This window comes from Neltuma alba, unplaced genomic scaffold, assembly GCF_004799145.2.
Source record: "Neltuma alba isolate B1F8T4 unplaced genomic scaffold, ASM479914v2 tig00010542_pilon, whole genome shotgun sequence".
NCBI classification, from domain to species: domain Eukaryota; kingdom Viridiplantae; phylum Streptophyta; class Magnoliopsida; order Fabales; family Fabaceae; genus Neltuma; species Neltuma alba.
Window position 1 is genome coordinate 75,811 of NW_021635412.1, and position 16,643 is coordinate 92,453.

Sequence of the window (16,643 nt, forward strand, 5' to 3'; positions counted from 1 at the left end):
GTCTGTTAATTTTTACAGTATCATCGTATCATCCTTATTATCATATCGCTGTCAATTCTTCCAATAGATGTGCAAATATCCGGAGAGTTGACAGATTTTAATTGAATATGTTTTACGGAGTGTGTGTGTGTAGGATTGTCTTTAATTTATAGTAGATCCCCCAAAATCTGTCAATAAATTAAGTTAAAGAAGTAAAAATTTATGAGAGATGCTGTATAAATATTTTTAAGCAACGTTTGCTTCCTCTCTCTCTCTCTCTCTCTGTATGCTCTGTGTGTTGTCACAAGAGGACTAAGGGGGTGTTTGGATGGAAACAAAACCATAGTTTCAAAAGTGTTTTTACGATTTACGAAGTAAATATGTGGAGGAGTTTGCCTCATTTTGCGGAAAAGTACTTCTGAGAAGCATTTTTTAAGGTTACCAAACACGCCCTGAAACCTTCAAATCATCGACCTCTTACTACTTGTTATAGAGCAGAAGAGGTGCCTACCTTCATAATACATATCTCACATTGACTATTATACCTTTTACATATATATATATGTATGTATGTATGCGTGTGTGTAATGTGCGAGTAACACTTGGGGAAGAAAAGTATATACATAAAATGCATGAAGTAAAACTAATAAATAGAATTCTGTTGACAATGATTCAAACAATCTGGGACAGTTGGATATCACTTTCTCTATTGTCATAGGACTCCACCCCGTGTTTTAAATCTTGTTCAAGACTTTTTTCCGCACTTTTTTGCGGTACTCCAAAAAAGGCTTTCTTAAAAACTATAGCAATAATGAAGAAAAAGGACAAAACAATAAAGAGAGTGACAATACCAAAGCCTTTGGAAACCCCCAGGACAGCATATATGCCTGTCCCAAATGCCGTGATCATGAATCCCATTGCCACCATGGTTAAATACCCACAATTAAATAGTAGGAATTCAGAGAGTTCCTGCTTCGCATCCTTCTCTTTTGCTAGAGCTGATGAGAAAAATAGGAAAAAAACAACAGAAATAGAGAGAACAAATGAGAGAGAGTCTGTGAGAACAAATGCTATGAAAGCTGCATTATACTCTAATATGGGAGAACCCTGATGTTCTCCTTCTTGAAACAATCCCCCAGGCAACGTAAATCCTGCTGCAAATGTTACTGTTGCAATTAAAGTTGCCACTACAGAGAGGGTGGTTGCCATTCCAGCTAAACGATCTTGATCATTTGTCTTGTATTTTTTCGATACACCATTTGTTTTATATTGTTTCTCCTCTTCACCAACTGCTAAATCATACCTCTTCTCTTGTTTCTTCTCTTTAAGGTGCTTATCCAGAACCCGTCCTCCTAGCCTTGCTCCAATAGCTCTCAATTCCTTTAACATTGTGTTCTGCACCTTGTAACGCATAAAAGTCTTTCATCTTTGCATGAACCTTTAATTAGATTCAACTTATAAATGTTAAATAAGTAAGTTGCATTCACTAATGTTCTATATGATCAATGCAATTAGATTAAACCAAATCAAACTAGTGCAAGACCTATTAAAAGACGTCACAGCCTTGATTAAAGCAATACGAAATCGAATAGCTCGGTCTCTTAGCTTACCAAACTTGAAGAAGAATGGTATGTGTCAGTATTAAGGCTTCATTATAAAAGCACTCGTTTAGAGTGTGATAGCTGAAAATTCAAATCGAACAAAATTAATACATGAATATTCTAATTTTTTTTTTAACAATAACTTAAACACATGACATATCTATATTGTCTTTTATTCTATCATTCTCTATTATAAAAGTACTGCTCTTCATACACTGTAAAAGAATTGATTTTTAGTAACGACAAAAAGTTGTCACCAAGTAACCGCTATAGCGACTATTATTGATACACATCAGCGACGACAAAATGAGTCACCGCTAAAAAGTACTTTTAGCTCCCATGGTAGTAAAAACAGCCATGGCTGAAGATTATCTTTAGGCGTGACATTTGTTGCCACTGAAAGTGGCATAAAAATGATGCCATGTCATCACCACACATCACCCTCACGGCATGACACCACATCACTTGCCACCCCACTTTCAGTTTCTCACAAGTTGTCTGCACCCAAGTTCGAACCTGGGACCTACTTGTTATAATGTGAGTGTTGTTACACGGAAGCTGAAATGAAACCCCACCAGTCGCGGCACAAATTCTATTGTTAACATCATGTATTCATAATGTATAAATCTCTATTAATATGTGTGATGTACATAAATCTAATAATTAAACACATGTATTTAAGTTAACACGCACACACAGACACACACACACATATATTAATTTCTATATTAAAATGAAATCAAATATTAAATTATATATTAATATAATATTTAAAACATTCTTTTATATAATTAATGTAAAATCATGATTTTAATTTCTTATGTCATATTTTTAATATTCATATAAAATATTAGTGAATGAGTTAAAATATATTTTATAGATATAAAGATAAATTTTTAATATATAAAAATAATTAAAAAAAATTGTATTGCATACTTTTTGAAAACATTATTGATAAATTTTATAATATGTTTTTAATTCTTATGATGTTTATTTTTAAGTATAAATTAGCAAAAAATTAAATATTATATTATATGATACGTATTATATTTCAAGATACTATTAAAAAAATCATTTAGCATTATATAAATATATTTAAATATATTATTTCGACAAAAAATGTGATTATATCTAATATATCTATAGGATTATCTTAATTCAGGTGTGAGAGGACATAAAAATCTCATTTGATTTAATATTTAATTGTGTGGATGTATCATTTATTTTGAATTAAAGTATCAATTTATGCATAAAATTTCCATGAAAATAGAAACTCACTACCTTATTTTATTTATTTATGATAAATAACATATTTCATATTTTAATATGTCAAATAATATATCGAAACAAAAAATAAAAAAAATTATACCCATTTTTCATAAAAACAATTGTAGTTAAAAGTCTTACCTTTGGGGATGACTAAAAAATATCGCTGCCATCTAAAAGTATGATCTTCGGTGGTGACAGAAAAAGTCGCTACCCAAAATATGAGTTTTATCAGTAACCGTAAAAAATCACTACTGAAAGTATAGGTTTTAGTGGTGACTCAAAATGTTACCACTAAAAGTATTGTCTCTTAGCGAAGACAAAAAATACTGCCACTGAAAGTCTAACTTTGAGTGGCAACTTTCTGATAGCGTACCTATCAAGGCTTTCAACGGCAACTTCAAAAGTTACCACTGAAAGTGTTATTTTCAACGACAACAAAAAAAGTCATCATTGAAGACTTTCAATGACAAATTTTTTTGTCACTTTTGAAAGTGTGTTTTTTTTTTGGTAGTGATAGCATGGTATTTAGGAAAAGTAGAAGCGTGCATGCAAATGCCCAAAATATCAAAATAAATCCTTATATTGTGTCTTCTTTTTTAATTTTTAATAACTAGCTAGATGTTATTTCTTGTTACCTCATCAGCTGAATTTGGAGGCACAACATCAACAGCAACATCGAGAGCAGTTTGACCATATTTATTGCATGCCATTGTGTCCACTTTTGGAAATTGTAGGTCCAGAAGAGGATGATAACGATTCCGTTTGGGAGCTTGACGGGCAAGAAGGTGAAGTGGTGTGTTCCCATCATCATCTTTCTCATTGCACAAGTTGCTTAGCGGTGTATCTTGTATGATTTGTTTTAATAGTCGTAGGGAATGAGTTTCTCCCATTGTAATGTAGTGCAGAGCATTTAAACCCTTTTCATCCACCAATTCATAACAATCTGGACAATAGTTTAATACCGTTCTCATCTTAACTGAATCTGCAAGTGCTGCAAAGTGAAGAGCCGTCCTTCCCTTGTTATCCCTCATGTATGCTGTGCCTCTATCTTTGCTTACCAACAATTCTAACACCGTTGGACGTGCACAAAGTGCTGCCAAGTGAAGGGGAACCCAACCATTTTCATCTGCTTCTTTTGCCGCTAATAAATTTCTTGTCAACAACTTCCGCACTTGTCCTGTCATATATAGATAAGATCAAATCAAACACCATCCATTTCATCTAAAAATAATTAGCTACTTTCTCACATGAACACTTTTCAAATTTGAAGTGTTAATTTCAATCGTAACTATCATAATTTAATTAAAATAATCAGTAACAATTCTGTTAAATTATTTCAGAGAGTTTATATCAGTTGTTATTTCATTTTTTTTCAAAAGAAAAGTTAGTTTAAGCATGTTAGTTAATTTTGGTTGTTGTCGTTTTATTCCTAGGAAATTAGGTATATAAATGAAAGATTAATTATTTTAAATGATAAATTACAAAGTCATAAAATAAAATACCTGTGTCACCATGAAGGACTGCGGCATGCAAAGCATTTCTGCCATTAGGGCCATTATATTGTGGTGAACTACTCTGATCCAATATTGTATGTACCATGTCCCAATTTTGTCTCTCAACAGCAATATAAAGTGGAGTCTCATCATCAACATTTTTACCAAAATATGTGTGATCTGGTTCTTCCTTTATCAAGACATCCACCACTTCATTGTGACCGTAACGAGCTGCTTCGTGCAAGGCCGTGTCCTTCCTATTATTTGTTGCTCTTATAAGTCTTTTCTCAGTTCCAACTTCATAAATATCAGAGTCTCTAGCACAAGCAATTAATTTTTTCACTATTTCATGATGTCCATATCTTGCTGCTATATGAAGTATGGTATCACCCTTCCCATTGGTCTTCAAAAGAAGTGCACGACACATATGTAAAACCTCTTCCACAAATTTCTCTGAAACACTGTCAGTGTACTTCGTGAAGTGTATATGAAGGATTGTATTTTTATTTGGGGTTAGTATGGACTCAATTGGCTCACCCTTCTCTTTAAAGAGATTGATGTTGCCTTCCACTGCAGCTTTGTGAAACTCAGGTTCCATGCCTGTAATTGTGACAATTGTGTAGTTGTCGGGATCAGAAACAGGTTCTGTCGTGATTTTGGTGGCTTCTGTCTTGCTGAAGCTAGCATTATCGGCTGTTATCTCCATCCAACTCCTTTTTCACTGAAACTGTTTATAAAATCCCTCAAAAATGAAACCTCTGTATTTTGGTTATGCCAGACAATATAACTATATGCCGAATATCTCTCTTTCTTCGTCCTTTTTCTTAAAGTCAAGTTCTATATTTTTGGAAACACTAAAACAGACATAGATAATGATAATTACGGATGAAGGATTGGATCTGTGGCGTGTGATTTATCATACCCATGGAATATTAATTATTTATCCACTGCATGGGCGAGAATCAAGTAAAATTGAGTCAGCCTTGAGTCCTTGACCTACTGCCAATTAGATGGATTAGAATTCAAACATAAAATTTGGCTTCTTGCTGCTATAAGAAATTGTCCCTATGGATCTGAAATTAATTAATCCCACACTAGCCAACATATACATTTTCAGCTATGACAGCCACGGCACCACAGCTTTTGTAACTTAAAATAGGTCCAAATGTTCCAACAAGAATAAAAGTAAGAGCAAGAACAAGGGCAAAAAGAAATAATGCAATCTTCTAAGCAATATCAATATAGCAAGACATAAAGCTACATCAAACTGAAAAACCATGTGATCTTATTTTGTGTAGATGTAATATAAGTAGTTAAGTACCTTAAAAATAGCTGTTGAGGGAGCCTTGTAAAAGGGTGAAACAGTAGCTCTTTACTTCTTCAGATGAATTTGTGGAAGTAGTGTGAGTGAGGGGGAGAGAGTTGAATGAGAAAGAGTGAAATTGTATGGAGTGGTTGAAAGAAGGTAGAAGAGTAAAGTGTATTGAGTGGTGGTTGAACTTATAAAGAAACAAGGACGAGAGCAATGGGAGGGTTTTATCATTTACTTTTAAAGGAAAGGTAAGTGGGGAGGAGCTATATCTTATCTTAATCTAATCCACAACAACTAACTCCGAAACAGTTCTGTTTTTTGATAGGTCAGTAACGAATATCGTTAAAACACAATTCTGACTTTTAAGCACAAAAAGCCGGATATATCGTAATGTACAATGCTGACCACAAAAATTAAAAGAATATCCTTTGCTTTTAATTTGGGTAATATTGGACCAGTGTCGGCATATGGCATGAACCTATTATAAGGGTCCTTTGTGTGGTGGAGGTTTGAGAAAAGAGAAGATAATTGAGAAATAGCTCAAGCATAAGATCAATGCATTTGAAGTTAAGGCCAAACGATACAGTATAAAAAAGGCCAAAATAAAAAACGCTGTACAGTATAATTAAGCACTATGAAAAGCATCTGGAAATTACGCATTTTTTAGCTTTAGATATTTTCGTCATATGTTGTGGATTATAGGCCCAATAGAGATTTTTTCCCCCCTTACTAAGTAATGATATTCATCCTAATTACAATATCAGATATTTTCATCAATACGTGGTGGGACGTGGTTAGAGAGGGGAAAAAAAAACAGAGAGAGCCAAATACCAATTTAATCTATTCGGAGATACTTAGAGAACTGCAAATAAAATGCTCTCCAAATGTTAAGTGGAAGCATCGCCATAAAAGAAAAGCTTGAACCGCCCGATACAAGAGAGAGGGAGCTCAGTTTTTTCAATAGCAGTCCTGTGTTTTCTTCAATGGTTGTAGCGTTAACACTTTGATTTTTTTTTTTTTTTAAGTGTAAAGAGACATTATTTTAGGTGAGGTTCTCATTTAAAGTAATTGCTCCCCGTGCAACGCACGGGACAGCACCATCTAGTTTATTTAGTGCATTGACTCAGAGCATTTTGAAGAGATCTGGCAGAGGTAATTGATTTATACATGAACAACGTGACACCACCCTGCAACGATCGAATTCAAATTGTGTAAAATATTCACACCAAGACATACAGCTTTAGGAGTTGCTTTTAATTACTGTGAGTTCTCCTCCTAATGATGGAAGGACTATTGTCATAAGTCATAGCTAGGCTTCTCGGGACAACCTTCGGAGGAGTATAATATAACAATAACCATTGATGGGGTTTCTTTTAATAGATTCTGTGGGCGAAGCCAAATTTTCTACCAGGAATAACTGTGCAGGATACAAGTTTTAACTTTGAACCCCGTTTCTTTTATTTCTCACGTCATCTTCAGCCTCCTCCTTGTAACTAGCCAATGCTGGTTGGCTCAAAAGAGGGCTGCAACAATCGCCATCCCCCAAAAACTTCGCATCTGATCAGGACTTAAAGCGGGTCTGGGTGATTATGCCACCTGAAATGAGCTTGTAACTCAGCACATGCGTAACAAGAATATGGCTCGATGTAGCAGCATAAAACTTAATGTCGTCCTACTTGGCCACAAAATTTAATGACATTTAGGATGATGAAGGGCAAGCATCACAATTAACATGATTTCAGAAGGTAGTTCAGACAGCATTTTACGCCGAACAACATAGCTGCAGTCAATTATAAAGCTACTTTTTGGATGATCGGGGCTTATTTGAATTAACATTGGCAAAAGTGACTTTTCTTTTAACTGGGATTTGCAAACTCAAGTTGAGATAAAAGTTAATTAGCATAATGTAATTTATATTTGGATAGGCTTTTATTAACCCCAAAAACAAAAAAAAAGTTAGTTTGGCATAAACTTGTTTGGATGATATACTGAAAATCAGTTTTAAAACATTCACATCTAAACAAAAGCCAAAGGCCTAAAGTCAAAGGAAATTTCTTCATCTTCAACTCAACTTTTATTGAGAAGCTCTTTTTCTCAGAAGCCATCCCAAACATCACATGTTGAGCCAAAGCGGCTATTCAAGGAAGAGAAGTCAGTTTGGCATCACATAACTTGGATGCCAAACATCACACAGAACACATCATTTGTTCATGCCTAAGCTGAATGAATCAGTTCTGTTGAGCTGCTTTGAGCAAAAGGGGTCTAATATAACAACACAAGGACGAGATAATCAACATCAGTATTCAATATATGATGCAACTATTTTAAGAAGTCATCTTGACCATAAGTTAATCAGACACCAAGCTAGAGATGAACCAGCAAAGGCTTCAGAAAATAGTTTGTAATAGTACGATGTTACATCTAAATGTTCCTATAGGGTCAAACAATAGCCAGACATCACACACACACACAGATATATATATATATATATAAACACACAACACAAATTCAAAGAACATGTCAAATATTATATAACCTCTCCCGGCATTGCACCTCCTTTGTCCATGATCCCTTTACAAAGTTTAGGATTCAGAACTTTCTGGCAAGAATTGAACATCAGTTCTCCTGGGGAGACACAAGGCTGTAAAAACAGTCACAAATTCCCACCTCCGATTCTAAATATAAGATCTACTTTTAGGACCAGAGGTAGTAGTTTACTGTAATCAACTTTTCAATATGTTAGCAAACAAGCTAGTGGAAGAATCTCGTTATAATTTTAATTATCATCACTATGTTGCTCTTTAGTACTACACAAATTATACCAAGACTATTGCAGGAGTGAAACTAAAATGTAATAGTAAAGTGATAGCCACTAGTTAAGAGTATTTAGGGGATGATTAGAGAAACGGTAAAATAAGCACATTAATTTTATTTTTCATTCCCATTTTGATTTTGATTCCCCCTTCATTTTAGCCTCTTTTGTTAAAAAGACATTTTAATACTACTTCTAATCTTTAATATAAAACCCAGTTGACTAATTTGGAAAAATTAAAAAAGTTACTAAATTATGATAAATTATTTATATTCATCGTTTTTATCCAAACTAATTTGTCTTACTTATAAATTGATATTTATAAATGTAGAAGAATCTCCAACAACACTCAACAACAATAAAAAGCAACATCTAAGTTACAAAATAAATAACAACCACAGGAGTATATACATTTTAATATGGCATGAAAATAATTCACCTTGCTAACAACTATATAGTCTACTTGTCACATCCCGAAAATTAAGGAGTGACCGGCACAGAATATGATAGAATTCACATTCCTTAAACCTTAAAACATATAAATAATTATGTAACATAATCATTATAACTTCTTTCACAATATCATGATTGATATAATATTCTAGGACATACACCATTTCTGATTCATTTATATATATATATATATATATATAAACATATTCCTTATGATCATAATACCAACATGTCAACTGAAAATAAGGATCTTGCATATAAGCTACATGAAGCATCTAAGTTATAAAAGTAATTACAAGTGTAAATTTAGATTTCCATGGATTACCAATTCCTCCAAGAAAAGATCTCCAAGCTTGATTAGCAATGAAATCCCTTATGGTTCAACTGGAGATGCAGGGTCAGTGGTGTTATTTGAGGCCAAAATTGGTTTTTTTTCCCCTTTTGTGAATAACATCCCATAAATAAAAATAAGATAAACACATGATGAAATAACAAATTATGCAGACATTATTTTGTAAAATGATTTACCAATGATTTTAAATTTTTGAGTAAGCTATTTAGACATAAAAGAAATTATATAAAGAACTTCATGATTACAAGAATAACTAAATATTTAAACAACTTATAAAATCAGATCATGAAATAGTGTGAAAAACCCTGTTCAAGTGAGGACCTCAACAAAATAAGCAACAAGCGTAGATACACAGTCCACGAGGGCAGGTAACCATCAAGCGCGACCAAAGCCACGAATATCCAGCGAGCTCAATGTTAACCATGGCGCACCCATACAAATGCAGCTAAAACCACGAATAACAAGTGCAGTCAAAGTCACGAATAACAATGCAGCTGATGCCATGAATATGAGCGCAACAAAAGTCACAAATAACAAGAGCAGTCAAAGCCACGAATAACAAGCATAGTCGAGGTTACAAATAACAAGCGTAGCTGAACCCACAAATACAAACACGACCGAAGTCACGAATAACAAGCATGGCCAAAGCCACAAATAACAAGCGAACTTGATATCAAACATGGCACCCCAAGGGCTATCAATACTGCTGTTAGTAACCAGCATTCTGTATTTAGTCCTCTCAAAAATGTTTCAAGCATGCATAGGGTCAATTAGCCACTTGCAACAGAAAATATATTTCTTTAATAACAAAAGTTAGTAAAACATATATAATAAAAGAAGACCCCAGCATGAAGTTTTACAAAATCTCAATTGATTTCTTTCAAGTTCCATGAGTCAACAAATCCTTTTAAATTAATAATAGCTCACATAAAAATAAAACATTTCACAAAAATCATCTTGAAATATTTCTATTGAATTTTCATGCATAAAAACTTGTAAAGACTGAAAAGATATAAAATTATCAAGCAGCTAACCATAAATAAAATTGTTATTTCATTTGAACATTCAAATCTCAAGAACAAATGATATAATTCCAACAAACTCGCTTTCAACAAGTATTACTTAAAATTGATAATATAATTTTAAAATATGATATATTGAAAAACCATATCATTTATAAAAATATCATAGGATGCTGTTTACTCACCTGCTGTGCTCCCAACATATACATTGTTTCAGTTTATACAGTTATGATTTAAGTTTGCTCCTCATTCTCCCCAATGTCCTAAAATCAAAACGTTTCTCCCAAATAAAAACTTATACAAGAATTTCCATAACAATTCATTCAATGCAACTTTGACTAATTCATCCTAATAAGTCTTTTTCTTTTTTCTTTTTTTTTCCTTCCTCTAAACTTCAAAGGAGAAGATAACAAATTTATTTATTTTAGCATTCCCCCATTCTAAACCCATACCAATTCGGTGCATATAAAATATACATATATATGTGTGTGTGTAAAAGCTTGAACAATATTCCTAGCTTTCTATATTCAACATAAAGAATTCACAACTTTGCTCTTCAAAAATCTAGGAAGCTCACTTGAGTGTTAAGAAGCTCAAAAATACTCTTTAAAGGCCAAACAATGAAGCCCTAACAGAGCCCAATCAATCTTCTTCCTACTCCCCTTTGTTTTTGGCAGCTGTCAACTGGTTTATAAAACCAGATTTTGACGCATTCATTACAGTGAACATCTAGCAAACAACATAATTAACATTCTATTTTGTTCGCTACAGCGAACATCTAACAAACAACACAGACAAAAAGGGCCGACTTCAAAAATTCATATATAGCTTTATGAATCTCCAAAAATTACAAACTAAGCCTCTTTAGAAGGCTTGAGATGTCTATTTTCCAATACAAAATGGATCACTTAAAAGTAAGATCATTTGGCCCTTGAAAATGCCCGACTTCCAAGAGTACTCAAAAAGGTTTAGAGATATGGCCTCCAACTATCAATTTTAGTATTTCTAAGCCTCAAACTTCCAATTTCAACTACTTAATAGCTCAATTTTTCTTGCTAGTCCAAGCTTAATTAACTCTAAACCTCAAATTAAATTTTTGGATGTCATAGCATGTATAGACCAAATTCTAATAAAGGCCAAGGCTAAACATGACTACTTATAATTTATACATTCATCTCAATATCTTCATATATGCTACATGTAACATTCTAATTTGTATTCCTATGATTTAAATATATTTGAAAAAGAAAAATTAATTCATGATAAATGAAATTTTACCATGTAATTACTTGAGTAAAGAGTATTTACCGAAAACTTGATTTATTGAAATAAAAGGATTACAGAAAACATTTTTTACAATAGGGTCGTAAACCTTAATTGTCTCAATTATCACATGGGATCATTGTGTGTAATATGCTCCTAACTACATTACATGTTGCAGAAAATGCGTTTTCCTCGTCGTCCTCCTTCATTTTTCTCCTCCTTTAGGCTTTAGTATTTATTTTTGGTAGGTAAAACTACTCCTAATCACAAAACTTCCTTTATAAAAATTATTCTACTCAACTAGATCTACCTAATGGGTATATAATTATGGTGATTAAAGAAAATATTAGGATTCAGATATGGAGTAAGTATTGAATTTTGAGAATAGACGACCATAAAAATTTAAAGGTAAATGAGTAGTTAATTTTAATCAGTTTATATTTATCAATTTGTTGCTTTTAGAACTTTAAATTAAATTTTAATTGAAAACCTTTTATTTCAGATATATATATGTGACACTTATACCGATTAAATTTGAGTTAAATAATTTGTTTGGGCTCTTTGATATATTATTAAGATTTTAATTAGTTTAGAATGTTGAAAATACTGAGAATATATTATTAGAGAATTTTTGAAATTTGAAGCTTAACTTATAAATTAAGAATTTTATACAATTAAATAAAATAAAATTTTAGGTAAACTTGTGGTTTAAATGATTGTTTGCAGTGAGAAAAATTTTAAATGATGTTAGAATAAATGATTGAGAATTTTAATTTAGAATTATAATTATGGGTAGTAAATATATATATTAATAATAAGTTTTATATAATTAAATTATTTATTTCTATATATTAAATTGTATCTATATTGTTGTGTAGATTATTTTGCGTTTCGGAGTTTGTAATTCGTACTCTTATTTCTCAAGTAAAGTTAAACTTCGAGTTGAGGTAATTGAGATTAATTTATTTTATATGTATGCTTTGGATCGTAAAGTATTTACTATGCTTTTATTTTCTCAAATTAATTTGTCAAAGTATGTCTATGAATAAAGTATGTATTTTCTCATATAAAAAATTTTGATAAAGTGGAAAGTATGTCGATCTAATTATGCATGAATTGTATTTTATTAGAAATTCTATTTTCTTGTTTTGTTGAATATGATATACTAATATTATGTTATTAAAAAAATGAAAATCTGTTGTACATTGTTTAAAGAACTCTGATATTTTTAATTTATATTGTGACTATGCATGGAGGTTGGGATTTATTATGTGGTGGATAATTGTTCTTAAAGTCTACACAGCATGCTTACACTACTAATTTCCATGGCTCCATGCTTGGGCGGCTTAGGTGTAGGAGGGGCCCTTTCACTTGATATGAGTAGGGTGAACTTTAGCCGGGTTGCTTAGCACATAAGGTCCGGGTCCATGTCAAGGAGTCATAAGGAGGAGTATAGTGATGGGAGGACATATTTCATTGTGTTGTTTCAATAGCAACAAGGTCTCCCCAAAGGTCCTCTTGGCTGAAATTCATGAGTGTAGGAGGGTGTATTTGTAGCAATTTGATTAATTCTTAGCCCTTAAATTTCAACAAAATTATAAGGGATAGGTGGACAAATCCTAGCCCTCCATTTTTTTCCAAAAATAAGGGACAAATCCTATGCCTCAAGAACATGATCTTGTTACTTGTCCACATGATGTCATGGTGATGATGTCACATGCTTATGTCATGCCAAAATTAATTAGCCTAATCTTGGCTAACTTCTCATGATTAATTCCTCTTAATTACCTTCTAGAAAACCCATTTTATTTTTATTTCCCTGTAAATGGGCCATTTTAGGAGTGATATATGAGCCATTTGAGCTGAAAAAATTTGTAGAAAAATACGTTTCCCCGGGTATTCTGACATTATACTAATTACCGGTGCAGTAGCGGATGAATTTTTCCTGTATCCTGTCTAATCTACTGTCTTAGAAAATTCATCTCAATGTATCATTAGCTTTCTCTTAGTGTAGCAAAGTTTCATGATTTTTCTCAAAATTTAATCACTCTGAAATCTTTTAAATTCTATTTCCAACGAAACTGATGTTCTACCAACAATAATTCCCTTTAAATATTATTAAAGCTAACCTACTCATTATTTGAAGTCAGGAACAATTTTATAAATTATGTAAATCCTCTAAGAAATTTTTTCATATTTTTTTCAGAATTATTGAGACCTCTAAATATTTTAAATAATTAATTTTGGTTACTATTACTTAGTGTAACAAAAAATTCCTGAAAATGTAGAAAATTTTATATTAATTTATTTTTCTTTCAATAATTCCTTTAGGGCCTCAAATACTTTTTCTTGACCCTTAATTCTATTTTACAATATTTTCTAGGAATTTTTGGGAAATATATATTAGCCCAGCCACTATCTGGGTTTTCGTTCAAAACTTGGGAGAACTATGTCCCCTCTACACTAACTGGCCCCTGGTCTATTTTAATTCCCTTATCTACCAGGTTCAAATTTTTAGGATGTTACAGTGAAGATCATGGCATGTTAATTGAAGATCTCTTGTTTATATGCATCAAATACATCAACACCTTCCTCCTATAATTTCTTCAAGTCCTCAATCAAAGGTGCTAGATACACATCAATATTATTTCCCAGCTGTTTTGGTCCTGAGATCATTAAAGATAGCAGGATATATTTTCTTTTTATACATAACCAAGGAGGTAAGTTTTAAATTACGAGGAGAATCGGCCAAGCACTGTGTGTGGTGTTAAAATTACCATATAGATTAATTCCATCATTACAAAGCCCAAGTCGAAGGTTTCTTGCCTTACTACTGAATTGAGGAAATTTTTGATCTATTGCTTTCCATTAAGGAGAATCCACGAGGTGACGAAGTTTTTTGTTACATATTTTCTCATCAGAATACCATCTCAAGTTCTTTGCTTTTGTAGCATTAGAAAATAAATGCTTAAACTGTGGTATTATTACAAAATACTACAATACCTTCAAAGGAGGATCTTGGTCATCTCATCATAGCACCATCATGTTTCTTCACTTTCCATATTGAAGTGTCACATTTAGGGCACTTATTTAACCCTTCATACTCATTTCTGAACAATATTCAGTTATTGGGGCACACATGTATCTTCTCATAGTCCAAACCCATTGAACACAATTTTCTTTGTCTCATACATTCCTTTTGGAAGTGAATTCCCTTGTAGAAGAATATCACTCAACAATTCGAGCAATTCAGTGAAACTAGCATCGGTCCAACTTCTTGCATTCAAATTCATCAATTTTAACATGCTTGCCAACCTTGTGTAATCATCTTTACACTTTGGGTACAAAGACATCTCTACATCACTACACAAGCTTCCATATGAGCAAAGGACTCATACTTTATGTCACAGAACATGTCCAAAATTCTATCACCAAAACAATCTTATCCTTTCCAGATAGCATAGTCTTTTTAATTTTGCTATGCTATGTCCAATTTGTGTATCTCAAATTTATCCCATCACAGATAAGATGCTCTCTTATCTCAAAAATACTCCACTGACTATTGTTTAAGTATTCGACACATTGACAAAAATACAAGCCATCTCTTTTACTGGGGACATTTCTTTGAGTAAACTCAAAAAACCTTTCAACCCCATCCTCGTATTCTTTGCTATTCTCCTAACTTTCATCCAAGTACGATCCATTGTTCTATAGAGTTAATGAGCATAGTTATTAAGCTCAATTCCAACTACTTAATTTAAATATTCAAATAAATAAAATAATTAAGTGTTAGTCAATAAATTAAAATTAACTAACACTTAATTACAAATTAAGGGAATTTCATTTTTATTTTATAAAATTTTTTACAGAATTTCTCCTTAAATATAACGAATCCCAAATTATTTAAACGATAAAAAAATAAATCAATCAACTAACCAATAATATAAGAAACAAATACAAGATACATTTGAACAACTATAACTAACAAAACGAAAGTAGCAATTTCAAACCAATCCAATAAATAAAGATTCTTCCAACTAAAACTTCTGAATTCAAAATGGGAACACAAATGATATCTATTTGTCATGAAATTTTAAACAACACTTTGTCATTAATCAAAGTTCATAAAAAAAAATTGGCCAAAACACTTAATAGATTATTTATTGGTAAATCTCAAAGTTTATTACAAAAATTTGAAATAAAATATCAAAAAATTATTTTAAAAAATTACAAACTTAAGAACTAATCAACTTTGAAGATTTCATGTTTCTAATGCCGTGTATAAGAAGTAATTGCATTTATCTAATTTCAAATATCATCAACCAACTCTCAGCATAAAAGATACTCTCTTAAAGTTAAAACTTCTGAATCCAAAATGGGAACACAAATGATATCCATTTGCCATGAAATTTCAAACAACACTTTATCATCAATCAAGGTTCATAACCAAAAAAAAAATTGGCCAGAACACTTAAAGATTTTTCATTGGTAAATATTAAAGTTTATCACAAAAATTTGACAAAAATTCAAAATAAAATATCATAAAATTATTAAAAAATTACAAAATTAAAAATTAATCAACTTTGAAGCCTTGAACAAGTTTCTAATGTAGTGTATAGGAAGTAATTATGGTTTTCTAATTCCAAATGCATCAACCAACCCCTTAAAAATACAAGAAACTCAAAAGAAACAATGCAAAATGTCTAACATGTGAAACCAATCAACTCATTTGATATATAAGAGATTTATATCATCAAAACATCCAAGACAATAAGAAAAAAAAGAAAAGAATGAATGAAGAGGAAACTCACGTAATGGGAGAAGAGTAAAACGCAAGAAAAGATGAGTATGATCAGCGAAAGATGGCGGCAAGCAAAAAGGCGGCAAATGGAAGACCAAAAATGACAGTAAAAGGTAAGGATTTGCCAGAAAATGCAGTTTGGGTAGTGGGATAGACCAGGGGACCACGACGCTGTGTAACTATGAAACTGTGAAAACGAAAACGGGCAATAGGATTTAGTTTAAAACTTTCTATGGCGGTTATATTAAAAACCACCGTGGAAAGATCTTTTGACGGCGCTGTTAAA

The 16,643-nt window shown here is 32.1% G+C and overlaps 1 protein-coding gene and 1 long non-coding RNA gene across 9 annotated transcripts; both read right to left on the reverse strand.

The window, feature by feature from the left end:
- Window positions 1-617: 617 nt before the first annotated feature.
- Window positions 618-6,007, reverse strand: LOC114756898 (ankyrin-1). Of its 8 annotated transcripts, none has more exons than XM_028945863.1 (5): window positions 5,664-6,003; window positions 4,352-5,338; window positions 3,485-4,026; window positions 1,590-1,661; window positions 1,296-1,374 (listed from the first exon to the last, which is right to left on the reverse strand). In XM_028945863.1, exons 2-4 carry the CDS (start codon window positions 5,046-5,048, stop codon window positions 1,632-1,634), a joined length of 1,269 nt encoding a protein of 422 aa, XP_028801696.1. In that variant the 5' UTR covers window positions 5,049-5,338; window positions 5,664-6,003; the 3' UTR covers window positions 1,296-1,374; window positions 1,590-1,631. The 8 variants fall into 8 exon arrangements, with proteins under 8 accessions (XP_028801690.1, XP_028801692.1, XP_028801693.1 ...); XM_028945864.1 differs by having other exon boundaries at window positions 1,298-1,380; XM_028945857.1 differs by lacking the exon at window positions 1,590-1,661 and having other exon boundaries at window positions 618-1,380; window positions 4,352-5,069; window positions 5,664-6,007.
- Window positions 6,008-6,798: 791 nt separating this feature from the next.
- LOC114756899 (uncharacterized) lies at window positions 6,799-8,705 on the reverse strand. The gene is made up of 2 exons (XR_003741514.1): window positions 8,191-8,705; window positions 6,799-7,250 (listed from the first exon to the last, which is right to left on the reverse strand). It is a non-coding gene; the product is annotated as an uncharacterized LOC114756899 (long non-coding RNA).
- Between the last annotated feature and the right edge of the window lie 7,938 nt (window positions 8,706-16,643).